Below are 22,251 nucleotides of genomic sequence, written 5' to 3'. Positions count from 1 at the left end.
GTAGTTTTCACCGTGATTTGGTACTGCAAAGAAAAACAGGTTGCGTCAGAAAGAAGGAAAAAAAGATAAGTTTTAGGTTATACCTATATCTAATAAGATTACGCCAAGTATATGCCATTAAACGTTCGCGTATTGATATTTTCATTATCTTACATGTCTTTATGACGGTGTTTTGTCTATAATTTACTCTCCGTATGTTTTATTCCCTCTACTTATATCTTACTTATATCTTTAAAATCTCTATAAGTGGGGTCTTATAACATACTAATAACGTTAACAATTATCAGGCTTGTTTTCGTTTGTCATCGATATACGAACAACTCGCTGTCATTTGCCGATTTTTTGCCGGTACTTTTCGTTAAACTTTCCGCCGCTGCGCTGGGAGTTCTCGAGTCATCCGAGGTCCGGTAAAACGGTACAACCGTCGGGGCGGAGGACGGGACGGCGGGAGGGATGTTTGCGCTCGGGTCAAATCAATCGGTTCGTAGTGGTGAAGGAACCGGTTTCCGGCGTGGAGCATTGGCGGCAAGCAGCGATTCTCCGTCTATCGCCCGCGCGCGGAGCGATTAACGACCGGTATTCGCGAGAAAGAAACGAGATCGGTGCTCTCGTCGCAACCTGTGCACTTAGAAAGTTGCCGCCGTTCCGCCGCTGCCGGCGACACGTAATCTGGAACGCGCCGCGATAGACGTTTCGCAAATCGTGCTCCATCATGTTTCGCGGCGATATTCCTGGGCGGGCATGAGAACGGGATATTCCCCGGGGAAACGATGATGCGCGGTCGATTTGCGATAGCGTAAATTTATGTAATAGCGTGATGAAGAGAGTGACTCGATTTTTTGTATCGCGAGAATGTACAATCTTGAATGCCTTAGCGATAGGTATTACGTGGAATATATAATTTCGACAAAAATTACAAAATTACTTGAAAGTGAATGAAACAAGTTATACAAATGAAAATTACGTTACACATAAATTAAATTTGATGTTATTCAATAAACTATTAATATAGAGAATAATGAAATTTTATCCATTAGGATTTAATCAAACTTTTGCAAAAACGAACCGTCACGTTATATACAATTTATGCCTTCGTGAAAACTATGCCGAATGGGGTGATGGCTTGTCACAAATCTCGTGATGTTCACTCGACTCTCACGTTTCGTGCAGAGGATTGCGCGCTTCAAAAATGCGATCGGATTGGCTTTTTATTGGTCGTAATACGATCGTAGCACTGTCGACAATACTTCGATCGATATACACAGTAACGAATGCTCGATGTTCGAGACTCGGCCAAATCTTGTTTCGGCTCTCTTGACTATCTCATTTAATAAAAGTCAGACCTGCTCTTTTTTGTGAACATATTTATGAACGTATTTTTACATATATTTTTAAACCTGATGAATTACATCGGTTTTTACTTATCTCGTGTGGCAGACTGTTTTTGTATTTAAACGACATGATTGATTTGATAATGCCACGCACACACACACACACACACGCGCGCGCGCGCGCGCACACACACACGCAAGCATTTTAGTTTACCCCGTAGAATTTCTTAACAATTCTCATTTATTTTTTGGGTAAATCCATTTGCAGCAGAGAAAAAGTTCTAAGGCGGATTTTGCATTTGATATACAGTTCATCATTTTAGAATTGCCTTGACCCTTGACTTCTTTTCGTCGCGATAAGTGCAACGCGAATGTCTGTCCTCGTTACTTTCGTTATGAGGCTTCGTATGGTCTGAAGATAACACTTTCGGGTATGTATAGTCAGTACGTTCGTTTGTGTCAGATTTGTTATCCGTTCTCAATGCAAAGCATCGTCAATTGTTTCTGATTCCTAGGAGCTCAATCATGTCGATTAGGATAAATTGAGCACAATGATACAATAATTCTGATTGTAATTGTGATAATGATGGCATTGTACAAGCATTATAATTGAAGCCTTGTGAAATAAACAAAATTCTGTATTCCATAGAATGTCATTACATATTACATTTTAAAAATTAAAAGAAAGAAAAACAACAGTGTTAATTCTTTGACTGTCAATGACGGAAATATCCGCACATTAAAAAAAGATACTCATACCTAGAGCAATTAGAACGGGATACTATATTTTTATGTTTTTGAGGTCACTGAATCAATTCTGAAATAAAAATAGTGAAATTTAAAATGGCGAGGAAGAATGTTATTTCCGGGGCCCCTTAATTTGATAGGTGTATTTGATACATCTTTCGCTGAGAAAAAAAATGCCGCAAACCACAATGCGCTACGATGCATATAGTTTTCGAGATATCGATTTTTAAATGTAATAATAAAAAATTTTAAATGTAATAAATGTAATAAGTAATAAATATGTGTATTCAGGAAATTAATAGAGAATAAATAATGTTTCATTATGTATATATATATATATAACCGAGCTCGTAAAGCACGCCACGAACTCATGTGACAACTCGTCTCGCGTGAAAAGTGTATGCGTGGAGGTAGTAGGTTCCGCCCCCCTGCGGGAAGCTCTACTACTGTTAAACTAGACACATAGTGTGTCTTGCAAAGTACATGCGTGAACTTTCCACGCGTGGTAAATTGCAAACCCATGTAATACCGTACAACAATAAATATTGCTATTATTACATTTAAAAATTGATATCTTGAAAACTATGCATCGTAGCGCATTGTGGTTTGCAGCATTTTTTTTCTCAGTGAAAGATCTATCAAATATACCTATTAAATTGAGGGGCCCCGGAAATAACATTATCCTCAATGGCGAATCTAATATTGCGAAAATGTAAGAAATTGTTTAATTTGCATAAACATTTGATTTCAAAAGTTATTGAAACCTCTGATTTCAAATTCAAAATAAAAATTCCAGAATTAATGACAAATTTAATATGATGGACAAAAAATTTAAAATATGGTTCAATTTGCATAAATAAATTTTGAAGTATTTTTGAAGCCGCTAATTCCGTTTTAAAAAGTGAAATTTGTTAATTCAAAAATTTTGCTTTTGAATTTGAGAACAGCGAGAAACTTTCAATACAAATTTGTATATGCGAATCGGACGAGTTGTTGGATCTGCCATTTTAAATGTTGAAATTTTTATATCAGATTTAGATTCAGCGACTCAGAAAAACTCCCAGAAAGTAACCCGTGTGAAGTTAGCCCCCAACTTTAAAAAAAATTAATTTTTTTTAGCTCATTTGATTGCTCATCGTTTGCACATGTATGCACATTTTGAATTTTTGTTTGCACACTTCTAGTAAAAAAGTTATTAACAAAACAATTTTGGGGGGGCCAACTTCACATTAGCCCCCCAACTACGAGCAAATTAGATCCAAATAGTCTTAATCGATAGATTTTCGTTTGCACATTTCGAAACAGGTCGATTTTTCGTTTGCACACCCTTGGTTTAAAAGTTATTAACAATTAAAATTTCAAAAACGGTCAATGTCAGTAGATAAGTTCGATACACGTATACTGTGTTTAAAATGGCATTAATCGATAGATTTTCGTTTGCACATTTTGAAACAGGTCGATTTTTCGTTTGCTCACTCTTGGTTAAAAAGTTATTAACAATTAAAGTTTCGAAAACGGTCAATGTCAGTAGATAAGTTCGATACACGTATACTGTGTTTAAAATGGCATTAATCGATATATTTTTGTTTGCACATTTTGAAACAGGTCGATTTTTCGTTTGCACACCCTTGGTTTAAAAGTTATTAACAATTAAAATTTTGAAAACGGTCAATGTCAGTAGATAAAAGTTCGATGCACGTATACTATGTTTAAAATGGCATTAATCGATAGATTTTCGTTTGCACATTTCGAAACAGGTCGATTTTTCGTTTGCACACTCTTGGTTTAAAAGTTATTAACAATTAAAATTTCAAAAACGGTCAATGTCAGTAGATAAGTTCGATACACGTATACTGTGTTTAAAATGGCATTAATCGATAGATTTTCGTTTGCACATTTCAAAACAGGTCGATTTTTCGTTTGCTTACCCTTGGTTAAAAAGTTATTAACAATTAAAGTTTCGAAAATGGTCAATGTTAGTAGATAAGTTTGATACACGTATACTGTGTTTAAAATGGCATTAATCGATATATTTTTGTTTGCACATTTCGAAACAGGTCGATTTTTTGTTTGCACACCCTTGGTTCAAAAGTTATTAACAATTAAAATTTCGAAAACGATCAATGTCAGTAGATAAGTTCGATGCACGTATACTATGTTTAAAATGGCATTAATTGATAGATTTTTGTTTGCACATTTCGAAACAGGTCGATTTTTCGTTTGCACACTTTTGGTTTAAAAGTTATTAACAATTAAAATTTTAAAAACGGTCAATGTCAGTAGATAAGTTCGATACACGTATACTGTGTTTAAAATGGCATTAATCGATAGATTTTCGTTTGCACATTTCGAAACAGGTTGATTTTTTATCGTTTTTGAAACTTTAATTGTTAATAACTTTTAAACCAAGGGTGTGCAAACGAAAAATCGGCCTGTTTCGAAATGTGCAAACGAAAATCTATCGATTAATGCCATTTTAAACACAGTATACGTGTATCGAACTTATCTACTGACATTGACCGTTTTCAAAATTTTAATTGTTAATAACTTTTAAACCAAGGGTGTACAAACGAAAAATCGACCTGTTTCGAAATGTGCAAACGAAAATTTATCGATTAATGCCATTTTAAACACAGTATACGTGTATCGAACTTATCTACTGACATTGACTGTTTTCGAAATTTTAATTGTTAATAACTTTTAAACCAAGGGTGTGCAAACGAAAAATCGACTTGTTTCGAAATGTGCAAACGAAAATCTATCGATTAATGGCATTTTAAACACAGTATACGTGTATCGAACTTATCTACTGACATTGACCGTTTTCGAAACTTTAATTGTTAATAACTGTTTAACCAAGAGTGTGCAAACGAAAAATCGACCTGTTTCAAAATGTGCAAACGAAAATCTATCGATTAAGACTATTTGGATCTAATTTGCTCGTAGTTGGGGGGCTAATGTGAAGTTGGCCCCCCCAAAATTGTTTTGTTAATAACTTTTACTAGAAGTGTGCAAACGAAAATTCGAAATGTGCATACATGTGCATACATGTGCAAACAATGAGCAATCAAATGAGCTAAAAAAAACAATTTCTTTTTAAGTTGGGGGGCTAACTTGACACGGGTCAGAAAGTATCCTTTTTATAATTTTATTAACTCTTTTGATGTTGAAAGCATTTTTTCGCCTAACAGCCAAAGGGTTGAATTGTTGCTCAAAATTGACTTGTCGCTTATTGGATTTACAATCCGATCCGGCATTCTGTCACTTGCCGAAGCGGAGGTCAATGGCACGTAGAGACAGTTGCGACGGAGAGAACTGGACTGAGACCACGTTTAACGCGAATCAGTACTATCGACACATCCGGAAGAGGAAAGAGCAGGTCGAGCATAGTCGAGCAGATTAATGTCGTTCTCCCTAACCCGCATTTTTCGCGTCGTAATACTCGCAATGAAAATCGAATGACACGAATCGCGCGATGTATGGATGTACGTCGTCGTAAAGCGGCAACCGGATCTCGTACGATGAACCGTGGACCTCTTTTTCTTTACGGCACCCTGTATATTCCGTACACGCAGTCAGGTGAGCTAACGGTGCTCCGGAGCGGTGAAGTAACGGACTCCGCCGCGGTTTGTCGTCGCTATACTTTTATTTCACGCAGATACTCCAGCTTCCACGAGAATTATATATCGCGCTTCATCTGTTTCTCAAGCGACCAAACGATCGCTCGATATCCACGAGATCATTCTTTTTTTAGATCAGGACCGTTTAATTTTCTCACGTATTAGATGATCTCGTATTAGATTAGATGATTAGAGAGATGATCTCTCTAAAGTTACTGGAGATTGATTGATTGATTGATTGAGCTTTATTAGCCTTCTCGGCTATTTTTTACATAAAATATCCTTAAATTAAATTCCTCTACATGAGGTATGTACAATATATTCCCCTAACCTACGTTTGAAAGGTTCAATTTTTTCGCATTGCTTAATTTTTATCGGCAGGGCGTTATACATATTCAAACCTTCATAAAATATACTTTTCTGTGCGCTTCTCGTTCTGCGATATTGAATTCTAATATTCTCAGTCTGCCTCGTTTGCCGTCCACTCACATCTCCTACTATTTCTATTCTATTACTTAAATGTTTTGGCATTATGCCTTTTACTATCTTAAAAATAAAAATACATACATTGTACATTAGCCTCTGTCTTACATTCATAAACTTAAGGGTTTGCAGCATCACTTCTACCTTTGTACATATATCGCGAGTACTGCAGTATGACTCTCATGGCACAGAGAGACAGAGAGAGAGAGAGAGAGAGAGAGAGAGAGAGAGAGAGAGAGGGGGGGGGAGAGGGAGAGAGAGAGAGAGAGAGGGAGAGGGAGGGAGGGAGGGATAGAGAGAGAGACTACCGGAGATGGGATAGCAATGACAATATTTTATCTTTGCAGTAGATTATGCAGTAGATTACTTCGACAATCATATACGCGTAATCGTATCATTCTAAATATTTCGATTTTAATTAATAAACTTATTTATAAATTCTAATATACCTTAAATCTACCTTTATTGGAAAAATTTTTTTATAGTAGCTCAGAATGCGCAAGAGATTGTTCGACACATTGTGAATGAGATAAATTGTTCGCAGGCATTAAACTATTCTTCCGCGACACGCTCTTTCTCTCGTTCACATGCATACATGCATACATGCACACATGCGCCCGCCAGGTCGGAGTTTTTGGAATGAATGGCGGTGAAACATTTATATGCATCTGCGAGCGGTAATATGCACGGCGAACTAGTCAGCAGAACTTTCCATAACGCTGAATTAGAATTGAATCCAGATTTCGTTGTATACATTACCCGTATCTTTTGCGCGCAAATTATTGATTTTCAGAGGTCTATGCATGTTTGTGCATGGCGTCGAATGCAATTCAAATCGAGAGAATTGTAAATTTGTTCGAGGACAAAATAAACATTAAACGAGAGAAGAGTAGGTATACGTTGTCTTTCCGACGACGTGACTTATGTTGAACTCTTTTATTATCGCATCATTTTTCGTACATATTTTTCTTAAATACATAAATAGTTCGCTTTGAATGTGGAATTGTTTACTAGATGGAATTTTTCTCCGAGTTTTTTTTGCGCGATTTTGCCGCGGTCTCCATTGCTCATGAACATTCGCGTTATTATTGCTAATTTTCGCGATTGTGACAATGTAGTGCGATAAGACGCGATGACGGATGTGCACTCGTGTGAGATCAGCAACAATGCCTGCATTGGATGCACAGTGTTGATGACCCCGATCTCTGAGCTGCGATGCTTTATTATATAGAGCGTAGAATGATTCTCCGAATGAAACATAGTAGGTTACGCGATAAATATTTATTAGCGCACCGAAGTGTTAGTAACATGTTATATTAAAAAAAAAGAGAGAAAAATCACGAGTGACATTGGCGTTAACGTCAGACGATTTTAAATAAGATATTTTTTGTCTGTTCTGGAGAACTTATTTCTGTTCATAAATCCATGTTTAAAGACAAGTGCCATGGGAAGCATGCATCGCGAAATTGCGGCACACAAATGTGTTTTTTTTTATAATGATAAAAGATCGTAGGACGAGAGATGGACAAATCGATAGCCGATCGGAATCGAAATATTTGACATTCTCCGAATTATGCACTTGCCGCGTGATGAACCGACGATAAATATTAAAACGCACCGGTTCTGAAAGGCAAACGACGGTGGCACGCAGAGAGAAGGAAGGTCGTCGAACCTTCGTCACTCTCAAACTCGTTTCCGCGGATGACTCGCGAGGACGTCAGCAACGGAATATCTCTTACCTAATCGTTCTTATATCATTCGTTACGCTACGCTTTTTTATGAGTCGGTAAATCAAAAGCCTTTCGTTGAACCTGCCGACTCGCGCCTGACGCCTTTGCAAGAAAATAAAAATTGTTTGCGTTTGGTAACAAGCAATTGTAGAGGATGGGCAATATACATAACTGATTTGTGTTTTTATTAACTTTTAGATGAAATAAAGAGCAACAGATTTTTTAATCTAAATCGTCTGTTAAAACTTGAAAATTACGCGTGGAATATATAATGTCTTACAGATGTGCGCCGCCTTTTAATGTCGCACAAACTCGAGCTTTCTCGATCACATTTTTTATCACATTTTGGTAGATCTCGGGAGGAGGCATGTTTATAATAGTTTCAGAATAGTGCCCTTTAGCTACTCAATCGTGCTTAGTTTGTTGGCATACACATTATCTTTAAGTTATTCCCATAATTTAGTGCTGTTAAGTCAGGCGATCTCGGCGGCCAGATGATATCGCCAAGACAGGAAATTAACCACCCTGGGAACATTTTCTTCAAAATGTCCATTTGGACTTTGACTGTTTGACAAGTATGGACGCAATTGTAAATCATTTTTCAAGATAATGTGTAAAAATAATGCCCAATTCCTGGGAACGACGTCTGGTAGAGGTCTCGGGGTTTTCGGCAATATTTTCACGAACTCTTTCAAAGTTTTTTGGTGTGCGAACAGGTGGGGCACTATCGACCAGACACCATCACTATCGCTGACACCATCACTGACTTGTTCACATTTTGTTACTACGTAACGAATTGTATTGATATTCGGCACATTATTCCGAAATCTTGACGTAACTTGCGTAAAGTCACAGTCGTTGACGAATTATTTTGATAAAACGTTTTTACAATGCATACGCGCTGTTATACCGGGTAACGTTCCATAATTAATTTTCCACGTGTGCTCTCTACAACTGCCAAAGCGCTGCTAACAAAAATTCATACATTCAAAACAGCGGCTTATTCAAATCAATTAGTTGTATTGCTCATTCTGTGCAAATAAAAAAAATAATAAAAGAGGACGTAATGATAAGACAGGATTAAAAACATCGACTAAAAATTTCGTATTTTAAAATAGATTTTTGCTTTAGTTTTGAGGCTTAAAAATGTTCTGTAATATAACATTTCGATCGACAAAAGAAAGTGCACGATTGTATGCCACACAATAAAAAAATCGCGGAAACGCGCCGACGCGTGCTACGTGCTATAATACGATTCCTTGTGCTAGCTAAAAGAGAGTGCAAATAGTAATTAAACAAAGATACGAAGTAGGCTATCGCAGATCAGTGAAAGTCTATCCGGATACTGATGAGTATAGGAGAAAAGTTGGCACTCTATTCATTTACTGTGGGACAATAATACCTTGATAAGAAGAAAATTTATATTTATATATATTTCCCTTTCTCTGATTACGTAATCAGTTAGGTATGCTTTTTGATTCTTTTACTTAGAAAGTTTCTCGCGGCAACTTCTCTATTAAAATTAATGATGTACACTTTCTATGTATTGTTACTCGGTAAAAGCTTTGCAGTGACAAGCGTTTGATTTGTTATTCGCAATAGACAATATATGTTTTTTAATTACGATATCTTAAATTATTCAAAGAAGTGGAATAATGTAATAAACGTATATTACAAGCATTAAACTCACGTGTTACGTGTATAACTCTTGTATAAAAATAGAGATATTTTTTATTCACACAAAAATCAATAAATCTTAATATTTCTGTTGCCCTATTTATTGATTTAACATTTCAATCACAATTTACTCTTTAATTTTTTAATGTAAACAAAAGATTTTATTTAACATTTCTTTTCTTATCAAAGATATGTCACCATTTTTTTAGTCTTACAATAATCATCGAATGTGTTATATTCTCGAACTTTATACCATACTGGCATGAATTGAATTCTTCAATCTAAGCACTTCTTGTCTTTATACACGTCTCTGAAGAAATTTGGTGTGAGACTTTATTCTAGGTGTGATAAAATATTTTTATAATACTTTCAATTCTTGAGGGCTCCAGGTGAACTTTCGTAACATATCGCATGGTTCTAATCAGGAGTACGGTGTTTATTTCAGTCGAAGTGTTCTCGAAAAGCACGACGGTGTAATCGCGGCGGATATTTTTAACAGCCAGGAAATCAGACTCCATATCATCGGCCGACGATTTGCAAGCTGCCGGTGGAAGCCTTACATATTTAACAACGACTCACATTTCCAGGAGTGTAACTCACCCCCTTTCTCACCCACACGGTACCGCGCCATTTTTTGCCTCCCCGTTCGAGAGCGACTGTCTTTTCCTGATATGACGTGCTTTATCCAATTCCTCTTTCTTTTTTTCTTCTGTTTGACACTGCGCCATTTTTACGCGAACGCACCGTAATTTTTCGTTTGTTTCGGTTCTTTTATTCTCGAGAGCGACGATGGCTATAATGATTCATACAAGACTAATTGAGGTTTTACTTGACGCTGAGTGATCCCGCAGTATTTTCAAAGTCTTTTCACAAAAGTAAGACATCAAATGATACTAAAATGATAATAAAAAAAAGATAATCGGTAAGACTGGAGTTTCGAAGAGCTCGGCATAAATATGATGCTCGGCGACAAATTGCAACAAACGAATAGTAATTGCTATAATCAGATATGCGCAACGATGCGAAGAAGAAATAACGATTTAATTGTCTCGAGCTCGCCGTGTGTTTGGTCGACGATAAGGTAATGATTTTATTGAACAACTTAGGTGTGAGATAAACACAGACTCACTACGGAATGGGATATACTATTAGCGTTTTAATGAGACCGTTCCCTTCGGCGTCCTGTATCAGTTCGAGTCTTGATCAATGACAAGGCCTCTTTGACTAACGGTTCAGCGTTCGGGAAAAAAATATCTCTTGAACACGATATTCGACCTTAATGAGCTGCTCGCATCTCACGTACGCACCTTGCAATGGTAATGTTCTTTATTATACTACTTTTTTCTTTGGAATGAAATTTTTGTTATTGCATTAAAATGCATCGGTGTAGAACTGATAGAAGAACCGTGCTATCTGCGACTTATCTTTTTTTTTCTTTCTCTTATAAAAACACGTTTCGTGTAAAATAAATAAACTATACGTTAGATACGCTACTGATTACTGAACTATAATTATGAAGTAATTTAGTGATTGCTCCAAGATATACATATAAATGTTCAGATTATTTTTCGAACGGTGGGACATGTTAATAAATTGAAGAAACTCAGCTATATTAATCATTATGCGATGTCCAGCGGAAAATAAACTTCTTTCGTGCAAGGAGCAACGGTCAAGTGTAACTATGGCCTTGAGTCAAGCTCGAGCCGTTTCCGGAAGAGGTTAATACCCGAAACGCATCGTTGCCTCTTAGGATTGGAGCGTGTCGTGAATGGTTTAAGTTTTCCACAAGAAATCAGCCGTTTGGTCGATGTTTCTATTTATTTCCGAGCTCTCGTACTCTCGTAACTTTTAAGGTCGCAGGAACTCGGGCTTGGATAATGTTATTAAATTTATCGATTGCCCTGTAACTCGTATCGTAATATGCTGGGTGACCGATAACATCAAGGAAAAAAATTCATTTGCCAATCATTTCTATTAAAGTTTATAAGTCTCAGCTGCGGAGCCGCGATATTCTAAATTTATCTTCATTTTTTTTTGTGTAAAAGAAAAAAAAGATTTACAGATTTTAATTTACGCGGAAGAGATATTAGAATGTCACGTTTATATAAAAACGCTCGCGTTTATTTCGATCGGAAATCGCGCGAAAAAGTAAATGGCCGCATTCAGGAAACACAACTGTTGAGTGAGCGGTCAGTGATTCTTTAATATGATTGGTTCTTACTTTTGGTTCTTCTCTGGATCTAAGTGTAAGAACCAATCATAATGAGCGCTCACTCAACAGTCGTGTTGCCTGAACGCGGCCAATAAGAGAAAAGCCTTATTTTTTTGAATACGTACGTTTATCGGACGAGAGTGGAATTATCTCTTTTTGCGTTATACTTTTGGCATTTCCATCGTATGTACATATAATTTTGTTGCTATTTTGCGCCGCGTCGTGTCGAATCATGGCACGTTTGTCGGTCAATTAAAAAGTCTACGGCACGATCTCACCTTACCGGCGCGGTCCGGGGAACGCAGAAGAAGAGGCGGAACGCATGTCGGTGAACGTCCGCGGGGGGTCGTCGACCCAGGTCGACCACCAACCGGAGGAGAAGGCGAAGGAAGAAGAGGAGGAATAGTCCAGTCAAATTAGACATTTGAGCTCGGAAGTGAAGCGGTATCAATAAAACCTTTTTAGGGTTGTTGGGGGGATGTAGAAGAGCTTATTTCTGAGTTGTCGGGTTAATCGGACCGATGGGTTTTTAAGGGGGGGAAGGGAAATGAAAAATTTTGTTTTTTCGCAATAACTCGGCGAATTTTGACCGTACATGATTTACTAACCCCTCATTTTGTAGCTCTTTTAAAGCTCTACAATTCATTTCCTGAAGACCCTAACTTAAAATCAATATTTGTCGAGTTCTAGCCGGTGAAAGTGGGAAAAAATGTATTTTGTCGCGGTTTTTTGCGTTTAAATTCTATTTAATATCATGAAATGATACATTTATTGTGAAATAAAAGACATGAAAAAGATAATGAAAAAAGCTATTAATAAAATTAAACGGTATGAATTGGCCGATCTTGGCGCGCCGCCGCCGGCGACGATCGGTCACGCGTTAAAAGCGCGACTTCCAGAGGCTTCCCTGGGCTCAATTTTTAACGAATCTGAACGACTGACCTCTCGTTTTGTAGGTCTCTTTAAGCCCTACAATTTTGTCAGTGGCGGCACATTTCTATCTATTAATGGAAACGAGATAAACGCAAAAAACCGCGACAAAATACATTTTTTCCCACTTTCACCGGCTAGAACTCGACAAATATTGATTTTAAGTTAGGGTCTTCAGGAAATGAATTGTAGGGCTTTAAAAGAGCTACAAAATGAGGGGTTAGTAAATTATGTACGGTCAAAATTCGCCAAGTTATTGCGAAAAAACGAAATTTTTCATTCTCCCTCCCCCCCTTAAAAACCCATCGGTCTGATTAACCCGACAACTCAGAAATAAGCTTTTCTACATCTCCCCAACAACCCTAAAAAGGTTTTATTGATACCGCTTCACTTCCGAGCAAAAGCCTTTTTTTTGTCTAATTTGACTGGACTAGAAGTGGAGGTGGAGGTGGAGGTGGAGATGGAGATAGAAGTGATCTTAGTCGTCTTCTTTGGCTTTAACGCCGCGTTGTCTTTTGCGCCATTTCCAGACGGCAATAGTGGCACCATCACTTGCCTCCGTCCTTGATACTCGTGCTGAAAACCCTGGTCTGTACGATTATCTCGATAATACGATGCCGTCATCGAACCTTGAAGCCGAAAGGTCGTCTCGGCCGTTGGCGCGATTTAAACATTACATGGTTCCTCCTTGATACGGTCCCCTAGTAGGAAAGCTCGATATATCGCTAGGTCGTCGTGGAAAAAAAACCAAAGAAGTTCTTGTAAAGATGTTCTTGCCTTTGGTTTCATCTTCTATCGTCGATATAACATCCATATTGAGTTTTTATTAATTGTCTTTTTAATCTTTCTTCTTAATGGATGTGCTAACTTTGAAGATACGATGTAAAGACGTGCAAAGGCGAACAATTTGAATAATAATAGAAAAAGAAAACATTATATATAACATGTAACACGTAACATTTTTCACGTTGATGTCTTGAATAATAACAATGAAGATTTTTTGCTTGTGTAATGTCCAACGGAGTACTTCCTCTTGGGATAAGATCTTTATACATTGCTAAGGTTTTTTAATTTCCCGATCCACTGACGCTTGTCTTGGACGCTTGTCTAACGTTTCGAAACTCGCATTTAGAATTTAACAAATTAATATGATATACTCTGCAATTATTGGCCATTTAGATGGAATGTTTCAATTGGCGATCCTTATGTCTGTTCTGCTTTCAACTGACAATAGATTCTTCTCTATCCCAAATGTAACGGTAACAAGTCTTCCGAACTCTATTCTGAGGCAATCAACAGCGCTATATCGTCGTTGCGGTTTTAATGGAAAATTATTTCTTGATAATCTGCGAACCTCATTCATTTAACTTCATATTCTCAATATGAAACTAGCAGAAATCGTAATTGCACGTATCGCCACTCAAATATCGAGGTATCTGCGAAAATTGAAACTACTGCAAAAAATTTTATTAATTTTCAAGAACAAATTACTTTCGTTACGAACGTTATAGCGTTATTAAAAGAAGAAACCTTTTTTTCGCGTTATAATTAATCCTTTTTGTTTTTCTTCTTTCAGCAATTGTTCCGCAGTCAGCCGCAAGGCGCGACTCCGCAGCAGCTACAACTTCTGCAGCAGCAGCAGCAGCAGCAGCAGCAGCAGCAGCAGCAGTACCTAGCCGCGTCCCAAGCGCAACAGCAACAGCAGCAGCAACAGCAACAGAACTTTCCTACGGCTCCTTACACCGTTATCAGCGGCCAAGAGCCTTATGTAGGGGCGCTGATAGCTGGCGCACCCCCCGTCGTACCGCAGTACTATGGTGTCGGGCCCTGGGTCTATCCGGCCGGATTGCTGCCGCAGGCACCACCCCAGGCGGCTGCGCCACCGCCACCTCGGCGACCGCTCACCCCCTCTTCGGCAGCGGCCGCGGCCGCCGCCGCGCAGGATACCGCCAACAATTTGGCACAAACGGTGAGTCAGCCTCCGGCATTAGTCGTCAAGATCCGTAAAAAATAGAAGAAAGCAGAAGAAATGACAATTTTCTTGATCACGCGTTTGCAAATAAAAATGGAAGACGTCTCTTTGCCGTGATTTGGTTCCGAGGAACATCTTTTCGGAGAACATCTAGCTAAATTTATCTTTAACTGTTCAAAAAATTCAAGAAATGGGAATTCTGCCATTTTTTTTAGGAGATCTCTTTATGGAGTTTGTTTTTAAATTTCCGAGGTTACGAAGGTGCACACGTTGCGCATTTTTCGAAATAAATCGAATCACGCGTATATATAATAGGTACTGTGAGTACCGCGAGGATACATGATCGTTAAATAAAGGGGCTAAATTTAGGCTTGATAGCGGGATATAGATAGATAACTCACGAATTAGCGCGAATTAGATGTGTTTCTAATTCTGTGAAAGCTATTTTCTCGCTCGCCCGTTTCCGTGAGTGGCCGATGATTGTTTTTGCTTGATATAAGACGTGGAGCTGCGTTCGTTGTACCAATTAGAGATTGCCACATTGTCTTTCTAGATATTTTACTACTGTGACAAGTAGAGGAGAAGGTAGAAACGCGCGGCTGTGATGTTCCCGACTTGTAAACGTAGACGTTCAATTTGGAGCGAGTTACGTTTATTGTATTTATAGGTAGCGATACAAATGAACGCGACAGAACGCTCGGTGATTCACACGGAGCTTGCATAAACAGTCGAACATTTCAGCTCAAAGAAATTGAGCTCAAACCTTACATGGCTGAAGATAGAACTCTGAAGACACGTACTTCTTTTTACGAGAGCTACAAGAAGCTATTTAAATTCAATCTTCTTAATTTTTATTTTCTAGTTTCTCCAAGTTCTCTATTATTGATTGATTTTGAATGATTGATCAACATTTTGGTTAGCATGGTTTATTACGGTATCGCAATTAATCTTTTCGCAGGTACAGGGTCAGTATCAGGTGATACCGGCTTATTACGATCAGAACGGTTCCATCGTTATGGGAGGCGTGCGCGGACTAAGTTCGGCGGCGACCCCCATGAGATTAGTTAGTCCTGCACCAGTTCTCGTGAACAGAGCCCCGTCTCAACCACCACCAGGTCCACCGGCACCACCACCACCGAACCTATATTCTCAACCGACCCCGACATCGCATAGCAACGCTACACCCGGCGAATGCCTAGGTGAGTCTAACGGAAATCCGTTCTGCCGTACTACCACCGTTCTTTTTGTAAACACACCTGTAAGAAGTCTTATAAAATCATACTGTGTGTAACATCTTGTAAAGACTATCCCTCGTTCCTTCTTCCCTTGTCGTGTAATACGTGTGTAATGCATGTCTGTGTGCTACGAAACGAAATTATATGACGGTTGTCCGATTATAATACGTTAACGTGTGCCATTATCGTTAATGTCTGTTAGTGATATCACTTTGCTGTTCATGGTTGACTTGTCTGCTCCATGTAAATACGCGTAAATTACACTCGACACAATGTAACATTGCAACCAGAAAAAAACGAGAGGATATACATATCATTGATGGCACGATTCTGTGTGTCGTAGATAAGCGTATGCGCGACGATAGGGTAACAAAAGAGGACAATGCCTATGCTCGTCCACAAAAAAAGGGTACCGTGCACAATAGCAGAGAGAAGATAATTTTACTAGTTTGTCGCATCTAAAGAATCGTCGGATTTCGAGTGATTAAATTTAACCTTCCGTCTATACGTTTTTGTTTGCACCCTCGGAGTATACGTGGGTCTCTCAAATTTGATGCTATTTTTCCCTACTTTAAAGAATTTAGAAAAATCTGAAAAAATTCACAAAATGTCTGTCTGTTTTGATGAACATCGTTTATTTAATAGAAGAAAGTCCGAAACCTCGCTATCGCATATTAGGAGCTTATCTCATAATAGGGGACTTGGATAAAGTTCCGAAAACGGCCGCCCTCCGATTTTGATGAAACTTTGTGAAAAGCTTTGTTTTGGATTAAAATAAAAGCCCTTAAAAGGAATTTTGGCGACTTTTATGATAAAGCCATTTTTTAAGATAAAATGATAAAAAATATACGAAGACCTTTATAATTCTACGGGATGTTATAGCCTTCCCCCGCAAGCGATGGGGAGTGGGGGACGTGGGGGTGAACCTCGGTTTGCGTGAAAAGTGTATGCGTGGAGGCAGTAGGTTCCGCCCCCCTGCGGGGGCTGCACATCTTTTAAACTAGACACATAGTGTGCCTTACAAAGTACATGGCGTGAACTTTTTACGCGTGAAAAGTAAATATGAATTTTTAAATAATACTTCAATTGTGTGTGTATAAACAGTACACACGTAAGCGAGGGATGGGCTACCGCGCTTCCCCCGAAAGCAGGGGAGATGGGGGTGAACCTCGGTTCGCGTGAAAAGTATATGCGTGGAAGCAATAGGTTCTTGCCATAATATTGAAAAAAAGCTTCATTTTAAGTCGTATCAGTCTTGCAACAATGATTGATAAAAGATGACTGATAGAATATGAGCACAAACACGCCAAATAGACCGAATACTACAGAATGTAAATAATCAAGGTCAGAAGCTAGTATGTATATATATAAACGAGCTTGTAAAGCACGCCACGAACCCATGTGACAACTTGTCTCGCGTGAAAAGTGTATGCGTGAACTATTTCGACATATATATTAATCATTTATGCCTTTTATGCCAATAGAAGACACATAGCGTGCCTTCAATACATGTGTATAAACAGTACACAAATAGGCGGGGGAGGGGCTCCGTCACGGCGGAGCCTCTTTCCCCGCATAATAAAACTAAACAAACTCCCAGCGTGATACTTAACTGCTTGAATTAAGATGTATTTTAACCCAAAACGAAGCTTTTCACAAAGTTTCATCGAAATCGGAGGTCGGCCGTTTTTGGAACTCCACCCGGGAACTTTCCTCTATTATCTGGCAGGCTTGCAAGTTTTACAGTTACGAGCAGATATAATTTTGGCTCGGACGCCATAGACCCACGTATATAGACGGAGGGTTAAATTTCCGGTGAATTATTACATTATAGAACTATGATACAATTTCTTTTAGAATTTTTACAAATTTTCTTTGTAGTAAATGCAGAAACATAGATAAATGAGAAGTTGGTGTAGCATTATGATGTAAAATCAGATACAGTGTCATAAAAAAGTCATATAAATTTTATCAGGAACGGTAATTATAACGTGGAAAAATAAATACCGCTACACAAAGAGTCCAACCGTTGGAATACGAACTTAAAAACGTGTTTTTTAAATATCTTTAATAAATTATTAAATATCCTTATTAAATTTTCTATGTTTAATCAATACTATTTTATATTTACTACTTTACTTTAATTATTTTAAAGATATGAATGATACAACTAACTGCTTACGATTGTGCACATATCTTTTCTCGGAAATTGTCTACGATACGATCGCGGCGCAGAATCGATGTTTTGGCCCAAAATTCGACTTCTTCCGAGCTTTCCTATACGATGCCCACGTTCGCGGATACGCGATTGCGATATGTAGACTGCTAGGCTTCTCATAGACGGTGTAAGGCTCGGTAACATACGCTAATCAACACTTACGACGACTAAGAAAGCGCGTGTGGGTTGCGGGCTTTTGGTGCAGGTCTGGCGGCGTGCAGCGCAGCAGCGGTGGTCGCGCAAGCTCAGGCAGTTGCGGTGCAACAGGCGCAGCAGCAAGGTTCTGGACTTGCCGCGGGTTTAGCGGCTCTAGGATACGGCGGCTCCCCGCTCGGAGCATTGGGCTCGCCTGCCCAACTGCAGAATACAGGTATATGACCCCCGATCGTGCTCGATCCTTCTCCTCCATCCCACTTTATTCTTCATCCTTATCCACGTCCTTATTCTCCTCTTCCTCCTCATCCCAATCCTCCTCTCCCTCTCCTTCTCTTCGGGCACCTTGCTCTCGGCGAATTCTCTTTATTCTCCAGGAAAACGGCGGTTTCTTGATTCCTTAAACCCGCGGATTTTATTAGGCGAAAAACTTAATGTTGTATCTGTATTCCTGAAAACCAGATACTTACGGAACCTTCCGTGAATTCATAACATGTATATATGTGTAATTTGCGGTTTTTAAGGATATGAATTAGAAATGAGCTCTTGACGTTCTGTAGTTATCTTGTACATATTAGCGACTTAATAACGATAATTTTTAAAGTGCTAAGGAAATGTAAAATAAATATGATCCCGCGTATGAAAAACCTGCCTAGTAACTGATCAAATTAAAGAAAAAGAAACGGGGAAAAAATAGATTACTGCGTACGTTGTAATTGTTCGGTAGTTGCATAGTACGGTAGAAAGACATGGGTCAATCCCCTGTGTGTTAAAGTACTGTATATAGAAATATGTATATTTTACTTTATCTCGTTATGGAAAAAGAGACATTCTTTGAAATATTGAGCTTATCAACTCGAGTGCTTTTTTCCTGGGGCTGGAGAAATTTCTTTTGGCTCTCTATATTGGTGGTGTGTAACGGATTTTTATGTACAAAAAAAAAGAATGAAAAATAACGTAAGGTGTTTGCATGCTTTATACAACCTAATTGATTTGTACTTTCGTGTTGAATATAGCCAACTCTCTTTCAGCGACGTGCCTTTCTCAGTAGAGCGTTTGTGTCGATTTGTTGATTATCGCAATTCTTTTGATCGTCTCGTCTCTTGTATATGCTCGATACCAGTTGCCCTCGAGCATCTTGTGTAAAGATGACGGTGTCCGTCTTGTGTGCAGGTTTAGGCCTCGGTGCGTCTTCAACCGGCAGACGAGATTCCTTTGATAGAAATACTTCAGCCTTCAGTCCAAGCTTGGAATATAGCCGGGCGAAATGGCCTCAGAGTTACGGCGCCCTCGGTAAGGACCGTTTTGTTGTGTGTGAAATGTACTCTGATATACGGGGTGTAGGGCGTCTAGAATGATACGTTGCGTCGAATGTCCGCGTTGCGCAGAAAACGTATGGAGAGGTGTAAATGATAATGAAAGTTGAAATAGCCTCGTTTTTTGTCGGCTTTTCTTATCGTCTCATTTCCCCGTATGTTCAACGTGTAGCGAGGATACTTTCGAGGATTCAAGTGTTCCGTTTTAGACGCCTGTACACGACGGCTATGAGGCATCTCGGAATCGCCATAGACGCTCGCGTATCTATGTTGTACATTGTGTCTTAATAATATATCGTAATCTATTTGTACACATGCCTTTTGTATACATAACTCAGCTATGATAACAACACTAGCCTTCTCTCTAAACCGATCCCGACGTATAAATTATGTTACATCCTAATGCTTGAAAACGTCTTAATTGGGAATGAGTAAGCGCCCGCAAGGATGACTGTTTTGTCAGAGAGCGCGCACACAGTGTACCTACGTCACTGTAATCCGTAGCGATTTTAACATAATACCCCTCCCCCACGGGATTAGACTTAGCCTCTATACAGTGTACATTGCTTCTGTACAAAAATTGTACAGCGCATCATTCACGATCAGTGAGATAAGAAGTACTCTTTTCTCTAGATACAGGTACCTGGGACAGAGTGTATTTAGCTACAAATGCAGGTACTCCCTGCAAAGAATATACAGACACAGGTACAGATACAGATCGAGCATAACTAGATACGAGTGCTCATCTTATTCTTCATGTAATTTCAGAAAATTTGGAGTTGATTTTTGTTTAACGAATATGTCCAATAATCAGTGGCATTTTGTTAATTAATTATAATAGTAATTAATAATAAGAGACTTATGTGCATTGGAACTTCTAAGCTTCTCAGTAGTCGAAATAATTAATCTCATTTATTTAATTTAAACGAGATATCGCTGTAGTAAAATTTTGTTTTTATTTATAAAGATATGTGATATTTGAAATCGAAGGTCGCGTCCGCAAATGACGACGACTTTTGATATTCGAGAACGAATCGACTCCAAATTGATTAAAGAATCTGTCATTAAGCGCTTTGATTTGTCATGCAGGTACAGTTACCGCGTCACCGAGTCCCTTGGGCCTGTCATTAACACCACCGCCGACTTTAGGGGGATCTCTGGTGGGTGGTCTTGTCGGAGGAGCCAGTCGAGTATCAGCAGCTCCTGGTGCCGAAGCCAAGTTCCGCGCCAGCGCGGTACCCACCCTAACAGCCAATGGAGTGTTTGGCTCTAGTAGTTCTCTGTTTCCCAATCTCGTAGGCAAGCCTGGCCGTGGAGGTGCTGCTAATATCAGCGATAAAAATTCCGGAGGACGATCCCGCCTATTGGAAGATTTTCGAAATAATCGGTAAAATTGATGGGATTTCTTACGGTTATTTAAATTATGAGCTCGGCAACGAAATCATACATTTTTTTGCACTATTATAAAAATAAATTAATTCTCTTAAATGTCATCGTTTGTGAGTAGAATAGAAATCCGTCCGGTAAATCTGTTGTGACAAGGTTCTTTTTGTCTTGCTTTTTGTTTTTTATCTTGCTGAATGAAATTTTATCCACACGTATCTCCTCTGTTTTCTCTGAAAAACATATTTCTATAATTAATTAAGATACTTGTTAATTTAAGAAGATAAAGGAGTCTTCAGCAGTCTTCAAATTCTAAGCGCAAATAGTGTGCGATAAAAGAACATGATGCATATTGCGAGAATATATTACATATGATCTCTTATTTTTGACGTGGTATATCGTAATCAGTAGCTTTATTCCAGTGCGCAGTTGCTCAATGCGCTAATAAATTATACGTGTTCTTTTCTCTTCAGTTTCCCGAGTCTTCAGTTACGCGATTTGGCTAATCACATAGTCGAGTTCAGTCAAGATCAGCATGGTTCGCGATTTATTCAGCAGAAATTGGAACGAGCTTCGGCTAGCGAGAAACAGCTCGTGTTTCAAGAGATCCTTTCCTCTGCATATTCCCTTATGACAGATGTCTTCGGCAATTACGTTATTCAGAAGTTCTTCGAATACGGCACACAGGAACAGAAATCGACTCTCGCCCAAAAGGTAAATTCCAGTACCGAAAAATTATTTTATTCAGGAGAATTTATTGGAACTAACTCACTGTAATTTAATAATTCTTGATAGTTTGATATTGATCCGTAGGCCATATGTCAGAGCATGAACAAAAACGCATTGATAGTGATCTTTTTAATTATCTTTGATTTTATATATATATATAAATAAACTATTCACAACGATTCTATATATATATATATATATATATATATATATATATATATATATATATATTGAATCGTTGTGAATAGTTTTTTATTTGTAATCTTAATTCTTATTTTTCTATTGGTATCTATATTTCGTGCAGAATATTTTTTTCTGTAAATTTCTATATACATTCTTGGAATGTAACCAGTCTTAGATTGTCAATAGATTTACTTGATATTATTACTATATTGCTATTATTACTTTTAACCACGACTCTCGCTATATTAAATATGAGGAAAAATTTTGCGTGTCATCTGATCACCGTGATTACGCACGAGTAGTCTGATATTTTATCAAATAATTATATTAAA

The 22,251-nt window shown here is 38.4% G+C and overlaps 1 protein-coding gene across 11 annotated transcripts in view; it reads left to right on the top strand.

Annotated features, from left to right (window-relative positions):
- Positions 1–22,251, top strand: part of Pum (pumilio) — a 157,683-nt gene that overhangs the window by 123,644 nt on the left and 11,788 nt on the right. For 6 of the 11 annotated variants that reach the window (XR_013256069.1, XM_077400512.1, XM_077400516.1 and 3 more), the window contains 7 exons: positions 14,307–14,699; positions 15,661–15,901; positions 18,361–18,525; positions 19,482–19,601; positions 20,258–20,329; positions 20,714–21,011; positions 21,481–21,721. Coding sequence is in view for 10 of the 11 variants with exons in the window: in XM_077400512.1 (XP_077256638.1) it covers positions 14,307–14,699; positions 15,661–15,901; positions 18,361–18,525; positions 19,482–19,601; positions 20,258–20,329; positions 20,714–21,011; positions 21,481–21,721 (1,530 nt within the window). In the remaining variant the exon portion in view is untranslated. The remainder of the gene's footprint in view (positions 1–14,306; positions 14,700–15,660; positions 15,902–18,360; positions 18,526–19,481; positions 19,602–20,257; positions 20,330–20,713; positions 21,012–21,480; positions 21,722–22,251) is intronic. The other 5 variants (XM_077400517.1, XM_077400515.1, XM_077400519.1 and 2 more) reach the window with 5 other exon arrangements.

This window comes from Temnothorax americanus, unplaced genomic scaffold (genome assembly GCF_048541705.1).
Source record: "Temnothorax americanus isolate GAGA-0224 unplaced genomic scaffold, ASM4854170v1 Scaffold137, whole genome shotgun sequence".
Taxonomy (NCBI): domain Eukaryota; kingdom Metazoa; phylum Arthropoda; class Insecta; order Hymenoptera; family Formicidae; genus Temnothorax; species Temnothorax americanus.
This window is presented reverse-complemented; position numbering and strand designations above follow the sequence as displayed.